The 27,948-nt window shown below is 40.6% G+C and overlaps 1 protein-coding gene across 3 annotated transcripts; it reads left to right on the top strand.

Annotated features, from left to right (window-relative positions):
• The first annotated feature begins 299 nt into the window (after window positions 1-299).
• LOC139134947 (somatostatin receptor type 5-like) lies at window positions 300-27,943 on the top strand. 3 transcript variants are annotated; one of them, XM_070702051.1, is made up of 2 exons: window positions 300-605; window positions 24,864-27,943. In XM_070702051.1, exon 2 carries the CDS (start codon window positions 24,890-24,892, stop codon window positions 25,970-25,972), a length of 1,083 nt encoding a protein of 360 aa, XP_070558152.1. In that variant the 5' UTR covers window positions 300-605; window positions 24,864-24,889; the 3' UTR covers window positions 25,973-27,943. The 3 variants fall into 3 exon arrangements, with proteins under 3 accessions (XP_070558152.1, XP_070558150.1, XP_070558151.1); XM_070702049.1 differs by lacking the exon at window positions 300-605 and adding an exon at window positions 21,713-22,020; XM_070702050.1 differs by lacking the exon at window positions 300-605 and adding an exon at window positions 21,713-21,871.
• Window positions 27,944-27,948: the final 5 nt, after the last annotated feature.

Below are 27,948 nucleotides of genomic sequence, written 5' to 3' on the forward strand. Positions count from 1 at the left end.
AACGTTCTGGAAATATCGAAGACTAATCGTCAAAACTATATGCAGACTATGTTTATCGTACTTTTTCCTCGGGCTTGTTTTTATTAGACAGTCAAATACATAGGTCTAAAGCAAAACAAACAGGATAATTATATATGATAAATTATTCATTCATAAAGCCGACAGACGTTTTTTTAAGTTTCGAACTCTGGTATCCATAACTAATCGTATCAAGGGGCTTATTAGCCAGCTCCACTATTTTGTCAACTGTCCAAATGACCGACCACCGAGACTGCGCGTGCGCTACATATACTTTATGTAGACGCCAAGAAAAACAGAAATCTAGCATTACGTCTCTCATCGCCCGCTCCGACTCAGAGCGTAGCCTGCCAGCAGCTTGAACGGCTTGCCGTTATGTGCTACCACGTTCCGGCGACAACAGTCGTAAATTGGCCAGTGTTCGATTACAACCATACAGAAAGACGCCGTGTTCTTCCTGAAACAGTCGCTGCTGCTAAAGTATGTTTATCGGTTTAAGTTAATTTTCCCAGAGGTTGCCGGAGTGGCGTGTTCGTGACAACGGGGGAATTTAACACTCTGTATAGCGGTGCCGGTTTGTTTCTCGGGTAAGTAAAGTAAACTTATTCGTGTCACACACATGTTCAACAAAATACTGTTGTATCAAAAAATCATTTAAGCACCAGACTTAGGTTTTTCGCGAAGATTAAGACGCGTCCCGTATGCATTGTAGATGTTTCCGTAGCTGGCATCTGGACTTTGCGGTTCCGAGTCTAGTCATCGCTGCTTTTACGTGAACTGAATGTAGCCACTGAAGATCCGTACCTCTACACATGTAGAAACTTGAAAGCAGAAGTATCGCTGGAATGGTGTGCAGTTCACTTTGTTCTAAATCAACGCACCGGTGTATATGACAACCGCTGGCTATGTCCTGCTACTTCCAAGATTTGTCGTAAAAAGAAAGCCGACATTTCCGCATTGTTTTCAGTCGCCCGAGAGGTTTTCTGTTCATAAATTTAGAGCGTCATGGCATGGTGTAATATCGGCGGCTGACACACTGTAGTGATAATTTCACAACTCGGGAGACTGGCGACAGATATATTGGCTCTGATATTTGCGAGGTGACAACTCATGATAGCGGAAGAAATGTCACACTCGTCAGCTCTAGTATCTCAAAGGGCAAACCTGTCCATATTTTTTATCGTGGAAAGCCTTTGTTTCACAGGAGAATTTACAACATTATGTCATTCTGTTAAGCGTCGTCGATCGTCATAGTCTATGCTTATGGCGAGAGGTAGTGCTCGAGTTTTTCGTCAAACAATATGTTGTAAGAAGTAATGTGACAAATAGCAATCGAGTATATTAACACACATCCGTTCCAAAGATGAATCATAGGCGACTTTTCCGGGTGTCTTCTCCACCAGGGCATACTATATACTCTCTCTCTCTCTCTCTCTCTCTCTCTCTCTCTCTCTCTCTCTCTCTCTCTCTCTCTCTCTCTCTCTCTCTCTCTCTCTCTCTCTCTCTCTCTCTCTCTCTTTTATATACAACGCAACCTTTATCTACACCCCGAATGGTATCTGGCACCCTAACTGATAACCCGTCTCAATACAACGAGGACCGTGTTCTACATGTATAAATTTACGACACTCGCAGTAAACCGATACGCAGTTGTGTCGAGTTATTCATGGCCTAGTTAACCTTGCAAATATATCTCAAACGATAAGAAAGCTATTTGTGAAATAACTGCTCTATTGATAATTCTTTAATATTCTCGTAGCTTTTTAAAATCAAAATACGGCAATAAGTCGCACGCTGTCCTCTTTTAGCCCTCGGAGTACGCTTGGCATGACATACGCGACACGCCAACAAACATCTATTTTTGCCGCGGGTCAGACTTTCGTAGCGTAATCGAATTCCGACCCCGAAAGGCACAGCGTGCAGAGGGAATGGATCACGGGAGACAAGTACAGTGCGCTTTCGTCGCTATCCTCGTAGAGCAGGCAGCGTTACCCGGATCTCGGACTCAAAGTTCTGCAGCCAAGTCGAGTTAAAGTCGGAGTGTAAAACTCTACCAGACAAGTTGCAAAGGTTTGTTTGCAGCGAACTGGTATAAATATGTGGACTCGTCAAAATCATTTTATTTACCGTTGTATAAGGAGGGCGCTATTTGAGGTTTAATTGACAGACCCCCCCCCCCCCCCCGTATAAGATCACGTTGGGCATCATCTTGTTATTCGTGGTACATACAACATAAAAATGTGGTCAATTTGAAAGTCAACAGACAATAAACGTTTTGTTAGGGCTGTTCCATGAAACACTGAATCAAATACAATCAAGGAAAATATTCACTTCTCGAGAACTTCCCGTGGCGTTAACAAAATAAACCTTGACTGTATTCCTATTGTAACTACTGAACATTGGAAAACAGTGAGTAATTTTATTTCTGATGAAGAAAAAAACACACCCTTTGCAATTGGAATAAAACCGACAAAACTCCCTATTCATTAAGGCAAAATCCGCCAGGGGGAGAGATTTTCAAATTCTCAATGTCTAACAACTCATGTGCTTGTCTGCAGCTCACTATTAGAATCATTAAAAAAATTCAAGAGGAAATAGATTTTCCACAGTGTTCTAGCGGAAATGAAATTTTGAGTTGTTTTTTTTTCTTCAAAGTTCAATCTCCCCCCTCCCCTCCAAAAAAAAAATAATCGGAGATTAGCTATCCTTCGGAAGTTTGAAATGTCGGTGGTATTTAAAGTAAACTGCTTCTCCATTCCAAAAATTAGCCGTTTGACATTTGATGATTCTTCATTATTGAAGAGGACAGTATTAACTTTTCCTGGAGAAAGCGTGCGCGAAAGCTTAATTTTTTTCATATATACGGGACTATATTCTACTTTTTAAATTGATTGAACGAAACCAAGTCACCGAAAAAAGTACATATTTGCCTCAAAGTGATGAGAATCTTCGTGTCCTCGTCAGGTGGGTTTCGTTGTCGACAGCTCAGGCTATTTAAAACTTCTGTGCACGAGGTTGTTATTTACAATACATCCAGATTAATGATATGATAACACACGCGTCGTCTGTTATTTTAAATAACTCTTTAAAACATGTGCTTGCGTGTGATGCTATGCCAGTTTTTCTCTACGCTGAACTCTGCTTACGTTTATTATCCGCCTTGAAATGGTCTGCAATTATGTTGAGTGTTTTAGATAGGATTTGACGCCTACAGAGGCATGAATGTCGATACACGTATTTGGTAACAGTGTGGAGACTTACATCAGTCACAATCTGTCAACGTTGAAACTTTTATTACGCCTCGTCAGTTTGTGAAAGTTTTGAATCACCTGGTAGCGAAGGGTCTTCATCGGCGCCGATGATTCGCAAAGCTTCGTATGTCAATTCACCGTGGATATTCGGGGTTGACATTTTAAAGTTGTGTAAGCGGCTGACGTAATTAAAAGGAGGTTGGAGCGTATTTTCGGCACTGAACTCGGTTTGTTGTCCTTTCATTGCGTCTCTTTGAAGTACGATGGTGTGTATCAACGCGGAGCTATCCTTAATGACCCCGGACTTGGCTCCTTTCTTGAAATCCTACCACAAATGTACGATATTCAACAAACACTGAAATGTTTCTTTGATAGGATGGTATTTGTCAGAGTTGCTTCATCAGGCTGGAGGGCTGACGCGTTCATTTTGGATGTAATTTGTTCTTCGATTTTTTTTATTAGTACTTATTTCTTTGAGCTGATTAGTTTTATTTATTTATACGAGAGTGTTTAACTGTCTGAGAGGCTCTGAAGAAAGCACAAATTCAGTTTTGTACACATGAAATTCAAAGATACTGAATTTTGGGTTTGAGGGTCTCTCATTGATGGAGTGTCTCGGCAGGCGTACTAGTATTTTCACGTAGATTTTGTTTAGAGCGTACAGTAAAGAAACTTCAAAAATCAGGTCGATATGCCTTGTGTTCAACTTATCATTACAGCACAACATTGTGTATGAGTAACGGCCGATCTTAGAAACTCTCTTGTCAAAGATAACACTGTATATTGCATAAAACGTATTGTATTGGTAAAGCTAATACTTTGTGTAATTCAAGTTTCTCTCCAACATGGTGCATTTCTTTCATATTACAACAATTATGAAAATACCCAAAGTTACAGCCACTGTATGCTTTAAAGGGAAACAGTCGTCGGAACTGCGTCTGTGCGAGTTCCTTGTTTACAAACAATGTATTTCGTGCACGATATCTATAGATGCACCTCATCATCATTGCTGCAACATTTAAATTATACGATGTAGATTATGACAGATATGTTTTAACTTTCATCAATCACCATCGTACCTTGGATACAGTGTTTACATTGGTCGCATGGGTCTCATACGACCTTTGAGCGCAGTTCCGACGACTGTATCCCTTTAAATGTGCCATGTAGTGGGATTGAATTCGCCACAAAGCACCTACAACAAAAGAACCACGAGGCAAAACTTCAATATGACCCTAGCTGAAGCATTGATGCATGATGGAGACAATGTTTTTCATGGCAGATTACATCGTATGTGGAGAAAATTCTCAGAGACAGAGAGAGAGAGAGAGTTTAAAAAGTGTACGCCGAATGATCGAGCGCAAGACCGAATGACGGAAATAAGAAGCTTTGGAAATGTTAATGCGATCTCTTTTATGTGTAAGGGGATGCAATAATTTCCTGTGCGCTTTCTGGATCAAGCAATTAACCTCACGGAGAAGGATTTTTGCGTGTGGTGGAAAGAGTGCTTGCTTTTCCAATTGGATAATACCGTATTAACCTTACAAGACAGCAGAAAGGAATGTAGCTTTAATGCGGTTGCTTTTCTCGATTTAATACCTTATTAAACTGCAAGAGAGGGAAAAACGTATCCGTGTGCTCAGCTTCATTCATGTGAGTTTCTGAAGAGAAAAAAACAAAGTATAGGTATTTTGTTTCACTTCGAATTTATCTGCGAGTGATGGGACACTGGAATCAATATTCAAACTGCCATCACGAGAATGAAAACGTTCAGGTTGCTGAATGATATTCCTATTATCGCGTACGATTGCTATGCACCAGCTTGACGACTACAAGCTGACGCCGATAATGATTTGCCGTCGGCTGATGAAAATCTTTGTTAACTTATCACTAGACGCTCATCGGCGGCACGGGTTAGGTTACTATGGCATAAGACAACAAGAATGGTTGGTTTGGCTGCGCTACCATAGCAACTGGCGGCACGGGTTAGGTTACTATGGCATAAGACAACAAGAATGGTTGGTTTGGCTGCGCTACCATAGCAACTGACACCGACAAAAACAGTCAGTATATTATCCTCGAGTCTTTCTGTGTCTCCAACCCCCCCTCTCTCTCTCTCTCTCTCTCTCTCTCTCTCTCTCTCTCTCTCTCTCTCTCTCTCTCTCTCTCTCTTTCTCTCTCTCTCATTATACATTTCACTTATACCTTGAAATTTGCTATTCAGAGCAGCTTGTTTCACTGGAAAGAACGTGTCGAGGGCTCGACAAGATTTGTGGGCATGTTCGATGGGTGTGCAGGCAGACGGAAATTTGAAATATACAAATTGTCACCCCGAAACATAAATTAGGCCTTATAGTCTTCATTATATGTTTTCTGTGAACCAAACATGTCGTTGCTAGAGATCAAATTTATGCTAGTTGTGGGGACGCTGTGACAGGCGCGATTTTAACGGTCTACGTACGTAAATCTTTTTTTATTCGAAAGTCACTTCGAATATTAATAGAGATCATTTGAGTTCTTGATTGAAACAACCGGTAAGAATAACATGTTAATTTACCAGAGAATACCGAACAATAGAAAATTTCAAGTGTATTCAAGTCAGCCACTGGCAGGCACTCATCGAATTTTACACCCTTCGTTCACTTGTCTTAATTCTGAAACAATTCTCAGGGCTACCTCACGGAGCACGATGTCAGAACAGCCTTGTTAAATGTTAATATGTACAAATGATGCTTGCGCCTATCTTAAATTCTGATAACAGTAACTGTAAAAAATTCAAATTTACGAGACTACTATACTCCGAAGCTGACGGCCATCGCAATGTTTTGTAAAACTTACACCAAACATGAATGCCTTGAGATGGAGAAAATATCACAGTACTCTGGGGAAAAAACACGTACCGTGCTAACAGATTATAGAATCGTACGATAGGAGAAAGAGAAGAAAACTTGGATGGTTGAGTCTAGTTGGTCCATTTAAAGAGTTGGCAGACGGTAACTCCACCTGGAGTGAAGCGACCATGGCTAACACGTACAGGCTAACACGTATAACATGCATAGATGGGCAAGTGAGGCAAAGACTGTATGCAGCTTGTATATACGAAGGGTCCCGTGTATCACATGGCTGTAGTTTTACGGTCTCTTTACATGCCTTCACGGTGTCCAAAATGGCCACGGAACGAGACTACAACATTTTCTCAGACAAACAGCAGTTAACCTGTTGACCTGAGCATTTTACCGAGTACTTAGCGATTTTTTTGAAGAAGCCAGTCCTCTGATGGAAATCTAGAGTTATTGCCGCTGACATGCGGCTTAAAATGACAGTGTTGCCGATCATTGTCGCTTAACGTGCACTGTTCCCATTAAGTTTCACGTTAGAAAGTTGACTGGCAACGCAAAGTTTCTGTAGGCCCTCTGAAAATGGTTTTGACCCCGATTACGGTCTAAATATGATCTAAACGTGATAAAAACAGTAAAGAGCCATTTCGCCACCTGATCACGTCGAACTGTCAATACAATTCACCAGCACGAAATCTCAATGTAGCATAGCGAATCATTCCCTCGATACCATCTTCTCTCCAGCATCTACTGCCCGTTTAGCTGTCTCTGTCCTGAAGTTTGCTTCAAATACTAGTATGCTCCGTGCTTGCTTGCTGACGTGATCCTCTTATCCCACTTTTCGGACCTCTGCATTGACTAATCACAACACGAGATGGGCCTAGAAACCACTACCAAATAATTTATTTCTTTAAGTATCAGTGTATTTGCTGAGACGATGTAAAAGGTTGTAATCTTGTCTCGTACTGGCGTTTGCAGGATTTCCGATAAGAACTTCGGCAGTGGTGTTTCTCTTGCCATTAAGGGGAATGAAAACAGTCTTTGATGGAATTCGAATCTAAAAACCTTTTATCGCAACTAAAGAATCGTCTTTGTGAACTTTCTAGGAGCTGAACTAGGAACTCAGTAATGGTTGCAGTTTAAATGTGATCTTTTTTGCTTTTTGGATATTCTTGGAAATGTTTTCAATGAGTCATGGAAAACCCAGTGTCGCCTTACCGGTAGATAAAATTGCCCCCGGCATTATTGTCTGCGCCGAAAACGTTCAAGTCTTACATCCAAGTAATTGGTCGACACTTAAATTGGAAGGGGTGGCAAATGAAATATATACATTATCTTGTTGTAAAGGCAAAACGTAGTCCCTGTAATAGTATATTACGATGCAGTTTACGATTTGAGAAGAGCTTCCTGTGAGAAGAAGGAAATTGCACTTATCTCGAAAGATAAGAAATCCTTTGGAAAACCATGCCCAGACGAAATCAGCATAATTCTTCACTTTTATGGTGAAATATTTCCGACAGCGATATCAGGTTCCCGTCGGGTTTATACGGTAACCGTGGATTGCAGATGGTAGCAGGATTACTTTAAAGAAGATCCCAAAAGGTGTTACAGATAAAAAAAATAGTGACACGAAAATCAAACAGCACAGATACATAAATTTACCAGAATTACCGAATCAAATTTCTCTTTTTACTTTCATACCGAACTTTGGAATTTCAAAGTATAACTCTAACAGCCCCCTCGGTCCTTTTTTTGTCAGCGAGAATTTCCAGTCCCTTCTAAGTAATCACATGATCAGAAATTCGGCTGCAAACCGACTGTAGTTCTCTCCTTAGAGGAGGGCTCTGATCGAAATAATGGAGGGCCCTAAGGTTTTAAGAGTGGATTTGAATAGGACGGATCGATAGGTATCTTTTTCTCACCGTACATAATTTTGAGGATAAAACGCGTCCCGACGGTGAAAACGTAATTACTTCTGTTTGACAAAATCCAACCATAGACGTCGTCTAGCTTTGCGATAGTGCTATTTGTTCGAAACAGATAAATTGAAGCCGTTCACAGGCAACGGGGAGGAGAGTCAAAATAAGTTTTTAGAATATGTCTGAATAATTGAAAGAAATGGAAAGTCACTCAGTTAATCGTTGGGATATTTTATCGTATCATCTCCAGTCTATGTGCACCCCCTCCCGCTCATACAAAAAATTGCCGAGAATGTTTCTTTAAAAACTGATTCACTTTTTCATCATGATATTTTCTGTACAATTTTAGAAAGATCAATCGTAATATGAAAGAGTGTTCGAAGAATGTCTGTGAGCTGCAAACCTGCTAGACAGATATTATCTCAGCTAGCACCAGAGACTATCCGTGACTTGATCGACATTTATGAATTGCAATTCAAGAACAGAATTCCGCCTGTGGCACTTGTAAGTTTTGTTTTTTTATCGAGAGTAAATACAATTGCAAAAAATGGCATACGCGTAGATCGGTAAAATTCTCGACTCTTTCATCTGTGCCGGCATTCTTACACAATAGGCGTATACTGGATTTAAATGGCGTACTATGACCAACGCTGAAGCAGCGTTTTTTGAAAACAGGGAACTCTGTAGAAGCCACGTTGTTGTGGAACTAACAAATGCAAATATATGAATGTGAATATGAAATATGAACACATATTTCTACCCGCCTCTGCTCGCTATTGTGTTTGCACCTTAGTCCAGTCGAACGGCGGTCCGGATTTCGCCTACTGTTAAAACATAAACAGTGGTGTAGCTTGGAAACTAAAAAAGTTGGAGAGTGTAAAACAGTTTATATCGAGGATTAACCGGCACTGACATATTGCATAACTGAAAAAGTAACAAAAAATAAAAGCATCGCCTAGCATCGTAACTATTTTACCAATGGAAATTAAGATTGCAGTGGTAAAAACGAACAATTTTAATAAGAGTAGGGTCACTTCACGTAATCCAGACTGCAAATACTATCGTACCAAAAGAATCTTGAGCATAATTACACACATGCTTTCAAAGTTTTGGCACCAAAGAGTGTGGTTCGCTAATCCAGTGTTTGTATGTGCTAACAAATTCAAATTTTCGTGTTTTACAGCTATTACTTCATAAATTTCTTTCTGAATATGAGTCTGATTGTGTCGAACAAATAAAGACTTCAAATTAATAGTATACGTATTATGTAAACGTTTGTTGTATCGGTAAACTGGCAGGCACTCTTGGTGAGGACGCAGACAAGGAAGTTAGGGCAAAAACCAGAGAAGGCTATTTCGTCACATTGGATGGCAGTACATACAAATAATCGCAATAACAAATCATAGTCAATTAAATGTAATGGTGCGGTCGTATCTGACAGATCATGGATTTCGTACAATTGTTGCCGTTAGCAACGTCAGAGCTTGATAATACCAAAAAGATAAAAGAAAACTTAGTCTCTAATAGGCCAAACCCGGAATTCGAATCGACCACGGTACAAACAAGCCATGTGCGCAAACGCGCATAAACGTACGTGTATTCCATGCGCGTTAGTACACATGTGGGCTTGTTTGTACCGGCATCACGTGATTATTTGGGCGTACTGAGTCTGTAGAACGTTAACGCATCGCGTCTTTTTTTATTCCGGAGTAGAACCATTGAATTAATTGTTCCTTAGCTTATATATAACTTTCTTTTGAAATTTGCACTTCTTAGTAATCAACAGGATTGCATTCCTCGTGTGATCACAGAAACTCGTTGATACATGGAAAAACAGTCTCAAATAATATGCATCGATTTTCTCTTCGTTTTGGACACTACATAATTTTATCATCGGAAAGAGAATTGTGACAAACAACTGGAGTATTGCCGAAAAATATGTTCACAAAGGAAGAAAAATAGTTGTTGTTGTTCTTTGTGATTTTTTTAATTTGTTATTTTCTTGTTCTACTAGTTTATATTCCGGGGTGAAAACTAGGTCGGATCTCGTATGCCTCCTTGTGGAGTTGTAAAGCAATAAGATTGATAGTGCAAGTTTTCCTGAACGTTTATTGATACGGACGTGACCGTGATTCAAAGTAAAAAGACACTCTCACAGCCGTCCCACGACGGAGGCAAACTCGTCGATTCAGCTAGGGTTGTTGTGCGTCGTATGCAATAAATAATATTACTTTACGACAATGTCGTCAATTTTCGCAGTACTCCCTAAATCATCAAAACAAAGTAACGCAGAAACGTCATAAGTCATTTACAGCAATTTCAAAGTTACTGTTCACGGATTTAAAAAAAAATGATTACTGAAGTGTTGCTGCCGTCAGGATGTGTTGTATGGATGCTGGACTACTTTTTTGGCGGATATTCACTGGAAGTGTTATTGTTTTCTGAAGCGTTGCTTCGATTCTACTGTTTTACTAGATCGCCTGTCAATCTAATCCTAAACAAAAACAAATACAATTTCAATTTCACCCATGCTTTGCAAGCTTTGTATTCAATAACCTGATCCCGTGTCAAGATTCCTGACCCTAATAAGGAATTGAAGTCAGCGTTTATCTATACAAAGCAATATTGATAATTTACATCTACGAGAGGTATTAGGCAAAATAATATGCCGAGCTTCAGAAAATACAAAGTTTACAAAGTCAAGGTCAAAATTAATGGTTGGCACGACGCAGAGTTAATAGAATGACATCGCATTTACTGCCCGTCAATATCCAATTTTCCAAAGACACACTTACCTTGTGGCCAAGTTCACCACTCTATGCGTCTCTGGATGAGTATAAGACCCCACAACCTACAGAGTGTGCTCCGGAGAAGTGCCGACCACAGCGTAACGTATTTTGTGTAATCGATTCAATTACGTCTTGAGGCTGATTAGATCTGATGCGAACAGGCATCTTATTTGCAGTGCTTCTCTGCACAGGGTAATTTCTCGGGACCAGCGTGTTGGTTACAACAGGGTTACTCTAGCCTTGGTTACGAATCAATTTCACAGGTAAATGAGAACTCTGTCGCGCTATTTCATTTGAAAGCATCTTGATAAATGTATTTAAATGTTAATTCAGACTTAATGTCTACTGGAGCTGGGCAACATGTTGCACTCACACCGAAAACCAGAATCCTTGTGATGGAATTTCTGTGTGTCACTGTGGCACCTTACATTCATGTGAAGCGATCTTAAACCACTCCGGCTATAGGACGTGGCATCTTTTCACGATCGTAAATGTTGGAGATTTTCGTCTGGTCGGGAAATACCAGGCTGGTTACCATGAAGGAAGTTATTGTCAGGAATTAAGAATACTACAGTGTACAAAGTTTCTCTGCTTGATGTGAAAACACAAATGTTAGTATGCCACGGGAAATTGTAGTCACCGACAAACACTGTCTATAGGTAACCGTCTCCGCTGCTGACGGGCGGTACACATTCAAGCGAAGTCACTCTCGACATGTATTTCTTTCAATCTTTTGTCGTGATCACCAGTTACAGTGATCGTGTCCTGAGAATATACTCGCGGTAATACCCTGCTTTGGTGCACTGAAGCCAAACACGGATATAACTGACGTATTGAATAGATGGGAAAGCCACGGATCTGAAGGTTGCGAGAGGTCATTCGGGTCACAGCGTGTTTGACTCGTTTCGCTGGCGTGGACAAGTTGCTTCATGCACAGTCCCTCCATCACGATGGCATTAAACCGGCCAATGCATGTTTGCGTGAAGGACACACACACAACCATGCAGCAGCGAGGATTCCTAGTCCTCCAAGACGTTATTCTGAACTCTTAGTGAACTTCAAGGGGCATACCACAGGCACTATAATTATACAATACCGAACATAATTGCATCGTGAGTGAACTTTGTCCACTGGGAATCTTAATCGATGCCAAACATAAAACATTTAAATCTAGAACAAGGTCAGTTGCGCTATCGTCAAAAATTGTCCAGCATATAAATAAATAAATAAATGACGATTTAGAAAGCAATTACTTGGTCCAGGATTTTATTCAATATTTGAATACTTCATGTAATGTATCAAGTGAACTTCTGAGTGACCACACACGAGTATTTCAGTCAAGGGTGTACCTGTTTCTTTCACTTACGAATACCGTCTACAGCGTGGTTTTGAAGATTTGTCTATGGGGTACCACAGTTCACCGTCTATCATTCGGGCATTGCCAGCGAGAGGTCGCCGAGAAACATACACACAGAGTTGGTTCTCACAGTCTTCAAAGATAACACGTTTATTTCATATGTCTAAAAGTTATATGTCGTCAAGGTGGGGCTAGCATTCACGATATTGTTTAAGTCTGGATGTTTACACAATACCCTATAGACGTGCTTTCAACAATACAGTATATGTTAATTAACGATAAAAGAATCCATTCAATCATAAATATCAATGCGATTTACATTTCATAATTAAAATTCATTAATGACGCGATATAAAACCCATCACATTAAATTATCATGTTCATTAAGTCATAAACACATTTAGCTACTAAATTAATTAACGTATGGAAACATACTCAGAATGCACAATTCATATCACTGTAACTGCCACGTTAAAGGGACAAAGTCGGCCATTTTTTCATGAATTTTTGTTTGATACGAGATACTATTTATATTGTTTGACATGTTGAAAGATACTGAATGAATGGGTGACCATGCATATATTAGACTTCGGTTTTAGACAAATTAAATGAAACCATAGCGAAAATGAATTAATGGTCATGACCATTAATTCATTTTCGCGATGGTTTCATGTATCGTGTCTAAAACCTTGATCGAATATATGCATGGTCACCCATTCATTCAGTAACTTTCAACATGTCAAACAATATAAATAGTATCTCGTATCAAACAAAATTCATGAAAAAATGGCCGACTTTGTCCCTTTAATCTGGAATTATGCAAATTAACTTGTTCCCATATTCTTAATACTTGGTAATTCAAACATATGTTGTTTTCCTCAACGTTCTCAATTGACAATTAACATAGACACATGTTGTCTCGCGCTCCGTTGTGTCTGAAATAATTTTATGATTGACCCAATGGTATTTTGGCAGGGTGGGGGAAGCCACCGCTCCGTAAACTCTTCTTTCATACCCCCTTCCCCTCGGCAATCATCTACAGAAAGTACGAAGTAATATATTTAGCGTTTTGGTATTTTCTTCATATGGAGTAAATTGTATTGTAATACTAGATTGTGACTCGGTGTATGTAACATCCACTCATTTATGTAAACAGCCCGAGTGAAACAACCCTTGAAGATGACGGGATACTGCATCCAAAGTAACTGAACACTCAACAATTCTATACGTGCAAAACGTGGAATTTACACAGGACGGTTACACAGAAAGCATGCCTGCTAAGGGCGAATGAACACGAAAGTATTCTGCACCCGGACATGTGTGTGTTATAAAATTGCCTCGTCTACAGTAAATGTTTGTAAATATGAAAGAGGACGTGATGTTCAGGAACTAAGGACATTCGCATATGTACTTACAGCAGAGAGATTTGCCCATTTCGAGCCTTGTGCATACCTTCTGAATCAATCGAAAATACAATGGACAACGGGCCCTGATATCCTCTAACCACAGGTTTGTTTTCAAGAATACACTGAACACCCTGAAATTTCATTTTAATAGCAATCTCTCCTGTTGATGTCTTTTTGTTTGAAAAAAAGGTGAGAAGTCTTTCCAAACGTGTGGTAGATGCAACATGGCATGCTTTGTAGCCTACCAGTGATCTCCATTCTGTGTAATTCCAGGCACAGTATATCCGTTATATTAGCAAGTTTTCTGTCCTCTTAAAGTGAGATTTGCAAAACACCCACAAATATTTGGTTTATTAACATGGCCTGTGCACAAAAGTGTTGTTTACATTGTGGTTGTTGAGAGTGGTGAAATTCAATTAGGACTAAAATGCATTTGTCATTAGTGGGGATGCTTATAATTCGGTACACCTGTTTTTACTAACAAGTCAAACAGTGGGTGTTTGGCATAGTTTTGGTGGGTAAGAACACGAAACAATAGTAGGTCCATAACCATTGTTACCTAGATACCTACATATGCCATGCCACTTAACTTTCTGAACACGTAATATGGGACTTAAAACATGCGGCACAAGCAGTAAGCATAAGTTGGATTATCTTTCTCCAGAGCGATACATTAACGAAACCAGTGATGCAAGATTCGCCTCGTAGAAAAACTCATTTCATAGAACAGGAATAAACAAATTGAATCCTGCCTGGTGAACTTCTCCTGTGGCCCTACAAAATAATGGAATGGACCTGTGCGTATACCATCTCCACACCGTCTGCGCGACAAAATGTACGCGCTAGCGACACAAAAAATCACCATGGGGAGGGAGTTGTGTTTTTTTTATGAGCGTCTTACTCTTACAGCGTGAAGCTAATATTAGTATCAAAACAAATTTATTATTAGAACTTTACCGTATCTGAACTCTGTACCGATAGCTGTATTTTGATCGAAACAATATCTTGGTTCATTATTTGCGCTGTTATAAAGCCTCGTCACGTATCCAGTAAGGCAATCGAGGATATAAAGTGAATGAAGCTGATGTGTCTCTATTCACATTTACTTAAGTCTCCTTTGTTACAATCTGGGGTATTTTTTACGAAAACACTGCCGTTTTTTTGGGAAGACATGCCCCCTGTGCCTCATTACCCCCCACCCCCCAACCCCCGCTTCATCGAAGTCGATAACAAACAATCCCGTAGGTCTAGCATTCCATGTGGCAACATTCACAGTGTAAGTCTTCAGGGGTTAAAGACCGAAGCCTCAGTACGGCTGTGATCTTTCGATATAAATCAGGTATGGAACAAAAACGTCTCGATGATCAAACTGAATGTGTCGTTTTTCATCACGTCATAAATTATACAACACAATTCATCTTTTGAAGAAATGACAGCGCCATTCTGTCTTTTGGTGGAGTCTTCAATAAATGCTAAAAACGTCTGCGGATGCGCAGGAAATCGCCCAACACGCGGCATACAGTCACTACTGCCGTCTCGAAGAGCCATAGACACTCGCGATGGCGTTGCACTGACTTCTCTCAGATGCATCTGGCGGTGAATTCTCTTCAAGAACGTCAGAGCGTATTTGTTTCTTCTTCTGATGAAATGTACAGCTGGTTTTGCAAAGTAAACAGTATTATCATGCAATCACTGCGTATTGAAGACTCTCAATGCAGTCTTCAATGCATGGTTCTCGTATAGCGCTCGTTGGTATTGACCATTGACATGGTGTTTTAGTCCTTTGTGTTTTCCCTTGAAAAATGTGTCGACTAAATCAATTTGTCATGAGATAAAGATGATAAAACATACCCCTTTAAGTGATTCGTTTTCATAGCAGGTCACCAGATCACCATGCGAACTTTATCGTGAATACTGTTACCGCTTCACAGTCGAGAGAGAGAGAGAGAGAGAGAGAGAGACAGAGAGAGACAGACAGACAGACAGAGGACAGACAGACAGAGAGACAGAGAGACAGACAGAGAGACAGACAGACAGAGACAGAGAGACAGAGGGAGACAGAGAGACAGAGAAGACAGAAACAGAGACAGAAACAGAAACAGACAGAGAAATGAAGAGAGGAGGACCTGGGACCTGAATCTTCTGAATGTAATTTATAATATATATATATATATATATATTATATATATAATATATATATATATATATATATATATATATATATATATATATATATATTATATACATATCTTAACTCTCCTCCCATACGTTAATATCTACATACATAAATACAGACGTAAGAATGTCCGTATATCAGTACATACCCTTGTAAACGCTCAAAATGTTAGTTTTCTTCTAAATTATCATCTTTCATCATTCATTGGTGAATACTACAGAAGCTTGCTACACGTAATCGACGTTCGTCTAAACGTGAATAGGCTGCTGTTTTTTCAATACGATTCTTGTCAGTAACCTGATAAAAAGACAAATCTGATAAGAAGCGTGTGTCAGTCGTGCTGGATGCATAATTTTAATGTCTCTTTACCTCTCTATCTTTCAAGTTTGCTCTTCAAGATAATACGATTTGCTGACAGGGGCTTACTTGATAAAAAGGTATTTCGTATTGGCCTTTCAATGTGCGCACCTTTGATTTAGATTCTCATGTTCCGGGTTTCTGTTTATCTCGTACGGTCCTTTAGATTTTGTAAATTTTGACAGGGTTACTATTCCTCTGTTGACTTCCACATGCGGGATGAACACTTTTGTAGAAATTGTCTTCACTTGAAGGGAAGAATAGCAGTAATTTTGGATAATATTTTCATTTTTTAGTAATAAACTTTTTTCTCATTCTTCTCCCCAAAGTGTGTTAAATGCATAGGGCTAGCCTTTTCAATGACAATTAGCAGTTCCTGTATTATTTTTGACATATGAATTCCTGTCCGGACTTTAATTCAGTTTTCAACAGTAACGTTGGATATCGAACACTTACAGGCTGTATTTTACAGGCGTTTTACGACACCGAACGTTTCGACATGACTTTGGGAGTAGCAATAATAACTTCATCTTAAAGAGCCATAAGACTGGAAGAGTTCAACCAAGGTTAGAGCTAACAGGCCTTTAATTACAGTCTCAAGACTCTCAATTTTCGATGTTAAATTTTTGCCCAATTTTGGGCTAGAGAAACTTCCATTTCTCACAAACAAATCCAGACCTTAGCAATGATGAGACTTCTGTGGCAGGAAAAATATAGTCTTTTTGACGGCCAAATTCAAAGACCCTTTTCCGACGATTGTAAGCCACATTTTGCACTGTGTGCTAACCTTTGACCTCCCTACAAACTCAGGACATTCAAACTACGAAGGTGAGCACGTCTTGTCGTCGCAGAGGTCACAAAAGAAGCTATGCTCGGGGCGCTGTGTAATAATTATGACTAAGTGCCAACCTGCTCGACACGACATGACCATATTTGATATTAACTTCTAGTCCTCCCCGAAACCGTTAAAAGTAAATTGATTTTTTTCGAATTGGTTATGAGGGGCATTACCTTATCAAATCAAGGTTAATTCAACCTCGAAGTTGAATTCATTGAGGTCGCTTTCAAGGGCTCATACAGGTAAAAAGTAATAACGAGTTAGCCGACAGATGAGCGGAACAAGGTTGCATAGGTCCTAGTTTGGGCAAGGAAAGATATGACAATTATAATCTTTTTCTGGTAAAGCGGATTCCTTAGTGTGGATTTTTCTAATCTTGTTATTTTCACTTTCATGAAAGCAATGGTGATGCTGCTGAAGTTCGTTTTAGAAGGCCATAATATGATTTAGCCTGATTACATGCTTTGGTTGTGGCTTTTTCTATTTAGAACGCACAAGTGAGTGATGTTAGCGGGAAAACAAGACGTGTTGCGGTGTATATACATGGTCATTGATGGAGTGACGTTGGCGGTGACCGGTAGAGCTGCTGTTACTCCTGATTTTACCGTGATAATTTTTTAAAATCATAATGTATTTTGATAGTTATAAAACCACACTATGCCGCACTGTTGGATTTGACAAAACTTGTCATGATGCCAGCACAGCAGAGCCAGTGAGTGTCCCCGCTTGTGTCCTGTGAAATTGTAACATTAGACTGCACATACATGAAGTTATACACGAAAATCAAGAATATCACGAATTAAATGTACCGTTCTGCTGATACAAAACTGGCTTTTATTTTAATACCCATCGCAGCCGACGACATCGAAAGCCGGAAACAGCCTATATACGACTTTCACGTGGGGATTATAAGCATGTTGTCCCACACATATCTATTAAACCTTGCGGCGGTACAACATCAAGAACACCCTATACGCTGAGATGAGAGTCTATTGAACCGAAAGAGGATAAAAAGTGAATGGATAATTCGATTTTCCAATGTTGTTACCTGCTACTAAACTAAGTGATGCACCAGAAGACTTCATCGATATCGCTCAATACAGGTTTACCAGCTAGAAAATCTTTATCCGTGTTTTATGAGTATTAAGTCTGACATAGTGAATCTGAAGAGTTAATGTTGGGAGAAAATGAAGCGCAATGTTCATTGTATATCGGTGTTTCTTAGACTTTTGAAAAACCACATTAATTGTAATTGATTTGTACATCCTTCGATGAGTTGACTGATCGATTGATACTTGATTGACCAAAATATAAACCGACTGACCACGTAAATTGATTTGGTGGATAATGGAATGGAAGTCAAATTGCCTTGGTAGTACCTTGATGCTATATTGATGATAAAATTGACGGGGGAAGTTCGATGGGGTTGTCAACGAGTATTGATTGGGTAAGCATATGGTTTGGGCAGTTCAACCACTCAGAGCACAAAGATAAGAAACACATTCGACAATCTTATCCAGTTCATTTCTGCCGTCTGATCCAGGGACATGCCAGCCATTTCAACTTATTTGCCGTCTTTCTATTCGTCTTCAGTGCTTGTCGACAGAGGGCGAAATTAGAACACTTTGGCCACACACATTATCACCTCAATCCCGATCAAAGACCGATTATGAAATCTAAAAAAAAACGACGCTTAAACTCGAGAAGTCGTGCTTTGAGCATTAAAAGCGAGGACTTCTCAGGTTCGCCGGCGGACTAACCGGAGACACATTCTACCAGCCGACAAAGCTTCACACCAGTTGACCAGCTGGTCTTCCCTTTCTTATTTTTTGGAACATTGGTTTCAAGCCCGTAAATGCGGTTTCCTGTCGACATATACAAAACCCCTCCCATTGTATCATTTTGTTCGATGGTCACGTGAGCACTGTATGATTTCTCGCCTTATTTACGGCTCCTGTTGTTCACAGTTCGACGTCACAGGAGTCCTGGTACGCTCTTCAAAAGTACACTGTCGTGTCAAACCAAGTTTCTGTACACTTTCATCCGGATAAAATTGACGTCAATTTCTACTTCAACAATTCTATGAGTATAAGAAATCAAAATGAATTGCGTGCTCTACTTTAATACGTACACTTCGAATGAGAAACGGAGACATCGACTGTAACCACTTTCCCGCCGTAGTAATGGCGTGTCGACTTATCCTTTTCACAAAAGTGACTGTTTTAATTCAGGAATGCGTGTTTTACTTGAAGTTTCAAGGGTTCTGTACGATCCGTTTCTTCTGTTACCAATTAAACTCGAACACATCAGTAAGCTAACACGGTGGGAATCTTGACGAGGAGAGGACAATCCACAAATCAGGGGCGAACCGATGGTGACATGGCAATAGTTAACACGACAATTACCAGTGACGAGTTCACGGTGACAATGAATATGACGAGTACGCAAATGTGCTGCTATACGAGTACACAGATATCATGTGATGAAAGCGCAAGTTTAGCGGATAAATAAAACAACCCCTGACGGTGACGAGGGCAGAATGCCATCGTTGTTACGAAGTCAAATGTAATTTAATGTGATCGTTTGCCCATTACACCAATAAATATGATTACAATTACTTTAGGATGACTGTACAGACGTTATTTGATATGAACACGGTTGGAACTAATTTGGGATAATTGGATGGTGATGTAATGTCGGTTTAATCTGGAAATGTGAGCTCATTTGCTTTTCTTGTTAAGTTATACACTTGTATTTATGAGTAATTTGAAATATTGGAACATTCGGCTATAGGTCACCTAACACTTTTGAGAAATTTGAAAACTACTAAGATCCAATTATCCCAAATTAGTTTCAATCGTGTGTATGGAATATCACCGATTCGATTCACTGAATATGTCGGAAATTAGTGTTCTTTGCGGTGTGAAGAAGATGCTCTGTCTCGCACACTGTCCCGCTGATCGTATTAGGGTGTGTAGGGTATGTGAAAGTTGTCGAAATGAAGTCTTTTAGTCTGAGTTGCGTTGAATTGTAGAGACGGTTTCCTATCGATGTGCTACATGCGGTTTCTCCATGCTTGTCAACGCACTTGCTCTCAACACTATATCAGTGAAGCCGGCACGGTATGAGAAACCGGTGACTGCATCACACGAAAATCATTGAAGTTGCACGGAGCACGGTAACTCTCACAATAGCCTGTTTTCTAAAATTCAGCCATTTTAGAAAACAGGCGACTGTGGTTACCCTGCCCTACATGGACACATCGTCAGCCGTGCGTGTTTGTTTCGTAGAGAATATTTATAAAAAGCTTCAAGGTACTAAGGTTCCATACGCTCGCAAACGTTTGCAGTAATATGTCTGACAAACTTGTGCTAATTCCTCAAAGAAAAACCCGCCTCCATTTTAGGATTTAAATGCTCCTTGTGCATGACCTAATCATACTTCAGCGAATTTATGCACATGAAAACAGACAAACCTCGATGACCTCTGACCTACATTTGATGAAATCTCTCCCTGGCACAGTGCATTGACTCGGGCGTGCTAACTAGTGATCGCGACAATACGCCGAATTACTTAAATTATGAAGAATGGCAACATATGCAAACAAACAAACTTCGTTTGTTTGAGGTCACTGTATTTTCCTTTTTTGTAGTTTAAACAAACGACAGTGTTGTGAACGTTGCTTGCATGATATATTGATGAACGCGCTGATCCGAGGCACGTGGCACTTGGGAATTATTGAGTATGCCCCTACAGAAATGTGTTAGCAATCATAGCGTAACTGCAATGAATCGTGACTAGAATGATTCGTCTCTGCAGGTAATTATCCCAGATCCATCCCTTCCTTTCATTCTGCCCTCCTAAAATCGTACTCTGTGCCGCCGCCCACTCCCTCCCAGTGGCGAAGAAGCATCAATAGTTCTAAAGCAAATTATCGGTAGCTCTGACAAAGTTTTTGATAGCAGTGGAATTGTCCTTTCAAAAGTCCTGTCTTCTAAAAAAACTCTTTTTATATACCGATGATGAGCATAGTACACGATGCAAACTATTCTGTCCAAGCAATTTGTGTAAATAATATTGCTCAGGATTTAATCGCCAAGTCAACTTGAAAAGCAATCTTCATTCTAGTTTGAGTCATCCGTCACAAGTGACGTATGTTTGCTAAGTTGCCGTCTCCACACTTTAGTTTTGTCATGAAATAGATGATGATGATGATGATGATGATGATGATGATGATGATGATGATGATGATGATGATGATGATGATGATGATAATGATGATGATGGTGGAGCCACACGTGTACTCTACAGTCATCTTAAGAAACTTTAATTCGAAGACGTAAATGTTATGTGTTATTCATGGTGTTTTCATGATTAAACAATGATCGTCTGCACTCATTATCTTCTATTTACCAATCGCCAAGAATCTCTCTCTCTCTCTCTCTCTCTCTCTCTCTCTCTCTCTCTCTCTCTCTCTCTCTCTCTCTCTCTCTCTCTCTCTCTCTCTCCATAAGACAGAACCGCTGGAAAACATTACAGGGGAGGCGCCGTCCCAGAACGCGAAAACGATAGCCCTTCGTGAATTAAAGATGAGACGGGCAGCATGCGCACTTGACAGTTATTGGTTCGTGACTTGAATAGCTTTTCAGTACTTCACCTTCACAAACACTCGCTTTAATGTGTCAATCCATTCAGCGATACCTGAATGCCGATAAACCAGCCATTGGTTTTAAATTCCGTCAATAGGCTCAGTATTATTGTCATGCGTAATAGTGGCGCTACTAGCGGTGCATTATGGACCTGGTCCATTAAAGCGATGCTCGTACTATGAGGTTCACTATGCTAGTCGCACCTACGCACACCGGTACTATGGGAAATAAGCTGAATTCTGACGGACTTACGCTCTAACCAACGTTAACACTGGTGAGTCCATCCGAGTTTTTTTCCTTCTGAAAACGCGACGTCATGATTAGTCCTGCACATTGACGGGGAAACAGTCGACGGGGATGTGGGTCGTAGCTAGCTGACAGCAGACGCCTGTATGTGAACGAAGTCTCTCATTCTCTCTACAGGTAAACAAGTTTGTACGCTAGACTGAGCTGTTAAAATATGCGTGTAAGGTTTGGTATGTAACCTTGTATGTCTTTAAAAGAGTGGCCAGAAGACACTCCTGGGAGCTTCTAGTTTATGGCGTGAGTCTCATTGCCCCTTTTGAAAATGGACCGAAGTGGCCCGTAAAGTTATTGCCGAGATAAAGGTAGCCGGCTGGCCGGAAAGACGGCAACCACAAACACTGTGGAGGCAGAAGCGAGACCTTCATGATAAGAGAGTCTGTACTTTCGGAATCCTGATTAGCTCAATGATGGTCCGTCGCAACCAGCAGTCAACACGCAATCCGATGACTTATCACCGTTGATAACCCTGTGTACAGCCTAAGTTTAACAGAAACACGTACCAGTCCTTTTTATTGACATTTTGGCACGTTTCCTGGGGATATCTATTCACAAACAGTGACGAACGGCGCCTGCCCTGGCTGCGGAGGAACAAACCCCCTTTTGTTTTTGTTGTTTTGTTTGAGCAACTGAAGCCGCCTACAAACACCTACAAACACCTGAACATTTTCACACAACCAGCAAGATACATGTTGATTTTATGGAATTTGTCGACCAGTATATTCGTATGATAGAGTTGCCTTACTGAATGTGGATTTGCCTATTTATGGGGTCGGTTGACTCTTGATACACTGTATTGATTTATTATGTTTGCTAGCACCTTTTTTCAATTATTCAAGGGGCTTACTAATAGCAGTGTAGAGGGTCTAACAGGTGCGAATAACGACCTGCCAAAAGACAGTGCCACACTGTAGAAATGTAAAATGAAATTGATCGGCGACGGTGTCAGATGGTAGGTCAAATGGTATTGTCAGATGTTAAATTTGAAAATAATTCATTGAAGTGTTCATGCTTTGACTGTGTTCAAGCCAAATTTCCGTATACATTTTACATATATTCTGCACCTATCTACACAACAGTGTCTCAGCTATCAGCTATTAACGACTATCAGCTGTCCTGGTCTCTAACGCCATCAATACTAACACTTTGACGAAAGGGCTAGTGTAATACTCCATAGAGATCAGTGAAATAATTATGTTGATGATGTCATTCAGTCACTGAGTTGTTTGCAAAGTAGGCTGTTCCGAAACAGTGAAAAGCTGTCCATTGATATAAGATGCCTGAAAAAAGAGGGAAGTTCTGGGCCGTTTTGAATGTCATAAGACTTTGGAAGTGATTCGTCACAGTTTTAATCGAAAAGAGTGAAATGCCTAATTTTATTCCAAATTGATTACTCCCACGCTAAATCCCGAGGGATGTCCTTGAAGAAGTGACTTTAAATTGTCCTCATTTTGGAAGTTCAAGAGACTTTTTAACTTCAAGCATCAGCGGATTACTTCAACTCCTAACGGAACAGCCCTTTAAGACATGTCAGATATCCGTATCTGTATTAGATCTATGATAGAGTGCCGTGGGAATGGAAAGTTGGCAATTCGAGTGCAACCAGCCGGGTCATAATTATCTAATTATCCGTCAATATTAATGATAAAGATCTGCAAAATTTCATTTCCCATATCCACGCTGCGGTCTATAGTCCTTGGACAATGCTAACGAACAGTGACCACTCGGTAGCTCGCACAATCAAAGACGTCATGTTGGGCCGGACTGCTTTTTAGATTTCGATATATTTAAATCATCAACGCTAATGTGGCATGAAGTGCATGATATTTCAAGTTTGTGCCTGCTTAAACCGAGTGACTTTTTCAGGAATTTAGAAAAACAAAATTTATGCATTTGGCTTTATATGTTTTGCCCCCTCGTTATGGCATGGGGTAGAAACTCATGTCTACCCCTGTGGTTGTAATTTGTGCAGCGGTGGCGGAAGTGCATCACCGTCGAAATAGCGTTCTTGAGAAACTTTCTGTTGGCAATACATAGACAATCAATAAGAGCAACTGCATCAGTTTTCTTGCACTGTCGCACAATTGCAAATGGCAATCGATCGGAAAGCAGGATCTCCAGGGGCAAGTGTTTACGCTTACTCTAATACCAAACTGCCAAAAAAGCAAAACGAAAACTCTACACACAAAGGACTACGGGCTATTCAACGCATGCATGCCTCCGGAGCCGACTCCCCATGTGTGACACAATTAATGGAAGCCCGGACCAAAAGGTTCATGCCCTCCCAGGAGAGGTTGAACTGTGTTGTTCAGAATACAATATTTCGTTGTCGAAAAGTTCCAAGACATTGCGTCATTTAGAAGACAGTCATGCTATAATGATTAACATCCTACAGGAACTCAGCGCTTATAGCATTGATACTGTTTTCCTGACGTTGTTAGTAATTCTTCTCTCAATTGAAAACCTCCTTTGTTAATCAGTCTACCTTCCTACCAGGACACCAACCACGAAAAAAAAAACAGATAAACGATTGTAATTAGGATCGCTTATAACCTATGACACTCTCAGTATCTCTTGGTTTATCGTCATCCGTGTTGGTAGGTCCAAATCGTGACGCCAATCCTTCTCCATTGTTGGTCAGGCTTTTTTGTTTTTATTGTTTTATTCTCTTTAAGCGCGCTGTCGGCACCGCGGTAATGTCGGTTATTACGGATGGTTGAATAAGCGATAATTACAGCGTTTATTATCGTGAATTCCATCTCTCGATCGCACAGTGTAATTATGTAAGTCCAGTAGGTAGCCAATAGGCGTTTCCGCAGGTGCTCCTAACGATATCAGCTCAACGCACGTAGAGTCACAAAGCGCTGATATTTACATGGGATGTATTCATCACTATACACAATGGTTCTCCAGGCCAGGTTGAATGCCCACGATATAAATTAAATTGCTTTTTATCGTTACAGGTTTTTTAACCCGACGGACAGGTATCATGACGACGTCGGTGACCCCGGAAGTGACGTCCCTGGCAACAGCCAACGCGTCTGGGAACGATACCGTGGTGGAACCAGGTCAGAGCAGATGCCCGTTTCAAGATGACGACTTGATGTTTATCCTATATGCTGTGGCATGCTCCGTGGCGCTGGTTGGCAACGTCTCCTTCCTGACCGTCGTCATAAAATTAAAAACCATGAGGACTATCCCGAACTTCTTTTTCATTAACCTGTCCGTGGCGGACACGATATTCATGATGTATTCCATGATATTCCTAATTGCGCAGAGGCTTTCTATGGCGTCCTTCTTGAAGTTCCATATAACCATTGGGCACTCCATCACCGACGTGGCGTTCTGTGTGTCCATGCTGACAGTGGCTTTGATAAGCCTGAACCGATACATCGCTATTTGTTACCCTTTTAAAGCAGAGAGCCTGAGACTGCAGAGCACGTCCAGGGTGCTCGCTTCGACAGTGTTTATCTGGGGGATAGGCGTCTCCATAGCGATCTTCGACGCGCTGAGCTACAAGAGTAAAGTCAGGGACAAACTCTTCCTGGCTCTCTTGATCCTACTTTTCATCTGCATCACCGCTTCCATCGTCATCGTCGTGACGACGTACGTGCTGATCGCCAGGAAGATGATGAAGAAGAAGCCGCGATACGCCCCCGCCGGCGCTCCGACGTCGTCCCGCATATCGGAGGAAATTCATGTGCTCCTGCTGTGCGTCGGCATCACCGTCGTCTTCTTCGTGAGTGCGTCGCCGCTTGCCTCGGTCTACATCGTGGTGACTCTCTCGCGCGTGGTGGGAAACTCGCCCATACCCATGGGCGATCTCTTTTGCTTGTCCTACGTCGCCAAGCTGATGATAACGCTGCATTTTACCCTGAACCCGATTTTGTACAACATTGGCAGCAAGAACCACCGTGCGGCGTTCCGCAAAGTTTTCTGTACGAAAAGGAAAAAAGTCAGAAGATATTCCAATGCTCGAGACGCTTCACCGATGAACTCGTGCAATATAAGTATGACGATGTCCACGTATGCCGACCGATCAGCAATTTTCAACAGCTCTCCTAAGCTTTAGGTTCCTCAGATTTCACCTATCAAAATGAGATCAACGAAACTAACGTAAAGAGAGCTGCTAACTTTTGATATTTTTCAATATTCGCGGCTGACTTCTTTTCAGTGCTATCATCAAGTTGAATTCTGTGAACTCGCGTAAATATACTAAACCGCCTTGAATTTGTAACGTCTTGCACTTTTCTCCTGAATGCAGTATTTACCAGGTGCGCCGTCAGCGTAAAGACTTCGAGTCATTTTTGTCTTGACAATAACCATACAAAATAGAACACATCCGCCCTGAAAAGTTGAGTAAATGTTGTTTCTGAACTCGCTTCAGGATGCGGGCAAAGAAATTCTAGTTCTCGCAGCTGCCGTTGCGTTTGATCGCCGTTTGCCTACAAAGCGCCGGACGATACGAAGGGTGGATTCGTGAGAGAAAAATACTCTCCAGACAATCGGTCCTCGTAATAGAAGGAAACTTCGACTTTCTATAGACGACACTTAAAAAACAAAGAGAAAATACTGTGTTCATATATAGGGACATTTTCATGTTGCTTCACACGGGCAATGCGAATCAAAGACATCTCGTTGCCCTTGGTTCTCCCACGAACAGTTTATCACTTCTTTTTGTTCGAAATATTCCATGGCTTTTCTCATTGTCGCCCCCACTTTTTGTTCAAGATTTTCTCTTTCAAATTTGTCGAACCCCGGCATATCCACGACGACGAGCATTTTCGAACGCCATCAAAGAAATCGACAGATGAAAACTACCATCACAGATCTACCCGAAGGCGGAACAAGATGGTTATTGTGATTCCCATACCACACGCTATCAACATCTTTTCATGACGAGAAAAAGCTAGGTTGAGTAGATCAGAGTTTTGTATTTTATTTATTTATTTATCCGGGTCATATTTTAGAGTACATCTCATTATAATTTACAGTAGCACAACTTAGAAAATTGAGGACATTAAGGTAAACGACCGTATTTTTTCTGAACCCTCTATATTTACGTCTCACAAACTTTTGGAAATTTGGCTGAATACTTGGATACAGAAATGCGGTCAGGCGTCCTCCACATTTTTCTAATAAGGCATTGAAAAATAATTGAGAGCTTCCTAGTCTTTTTAAGGAAAGGTTGTGATATCTGCAGACCAAAAGAAAAAAGTTCAACTCAGAACGTATACACTCAACGCTATCCCAACGCCATCAAATTGATCCAGAGTCTGTCTTGGCCTACTCACTGAAAGAAAAAAAAATTGAAATTGCAAATATACATGTTTAGACGACTCGAGCAATGTTCCGTGAAAAGCTCCGAACTTACTAAATGTATCTTTGAAGGGTCATTATCAGACTTCATATATTCCAAGTTCAGTTATCTGTGCACCTATATGTTCGCAACCCAAAGGTTCAGAAGAAAAAAGACATTGTAACTAGTTCCAAAATAACATCACCTAGGTGAGCATTAACTCGCTCTTATCGGCAATGTTTTCAACTGACTATCACTTTGCTATTATATACCGTCATCGTTGTCATGGTTACTTGAGCATTTGTTTGTACATGTGTCGACGAGTGCGAATTCGTTGCTTTACAAAATCACGTTTCATTAAGGGACCCATGGTTCCACCGCGGGGGGAAGGTGAAAGGGGTGGTCGGTTACCCACAGTTGTTGAAACTGTCCTCCGCAGCGCTTGTTGTTAGCTGTGAGGTCTAAGTGTAGTTTTGAATCAGTTGACGTGAAAACAATCATTATTCAACGCCATACCTCAGGAAATGCGCCGTTTGCGTGTATTTCCGAAAAGTGTGTCGCTTGGTGCAATATGCCTTTCACTTTCTCATTTCTAGGGAAATCTAACCGTGTCCGTTTTCTACATCGTTTCTTAGTCGTTACCCTGTAGATACGAAAATGAAGAACTCACAACAATTTAACAATTTGCCGGAACCATGTCTGTTTGTAGTAATAATTAACAAAATAAAGACAAATATTCCCTTACCTAC

This window comes from Ptychodera flava, chromosome 6 (assembly GCF_041260155.1).
Source record: "Ptychodera flava strain L36383 chromosome 6, AS_Pfla_20210202, whole genome shotgun sequence".
NCBI lineage: Eukaryota > Metazoa > Hemichordata > Enteropneusta > Ptychoderidae > Ptychodera > Ptychodera flava.

Excerpts from the sequence above, each read along its gene's own strand:
- LOC139134947 (XM_070702051.1), top strand. The coding sequence starts at position 24,890 with ATGACGACGTCGGTGACCCCGGAAGTGACGTCCCTGGCAACAGCCAAC.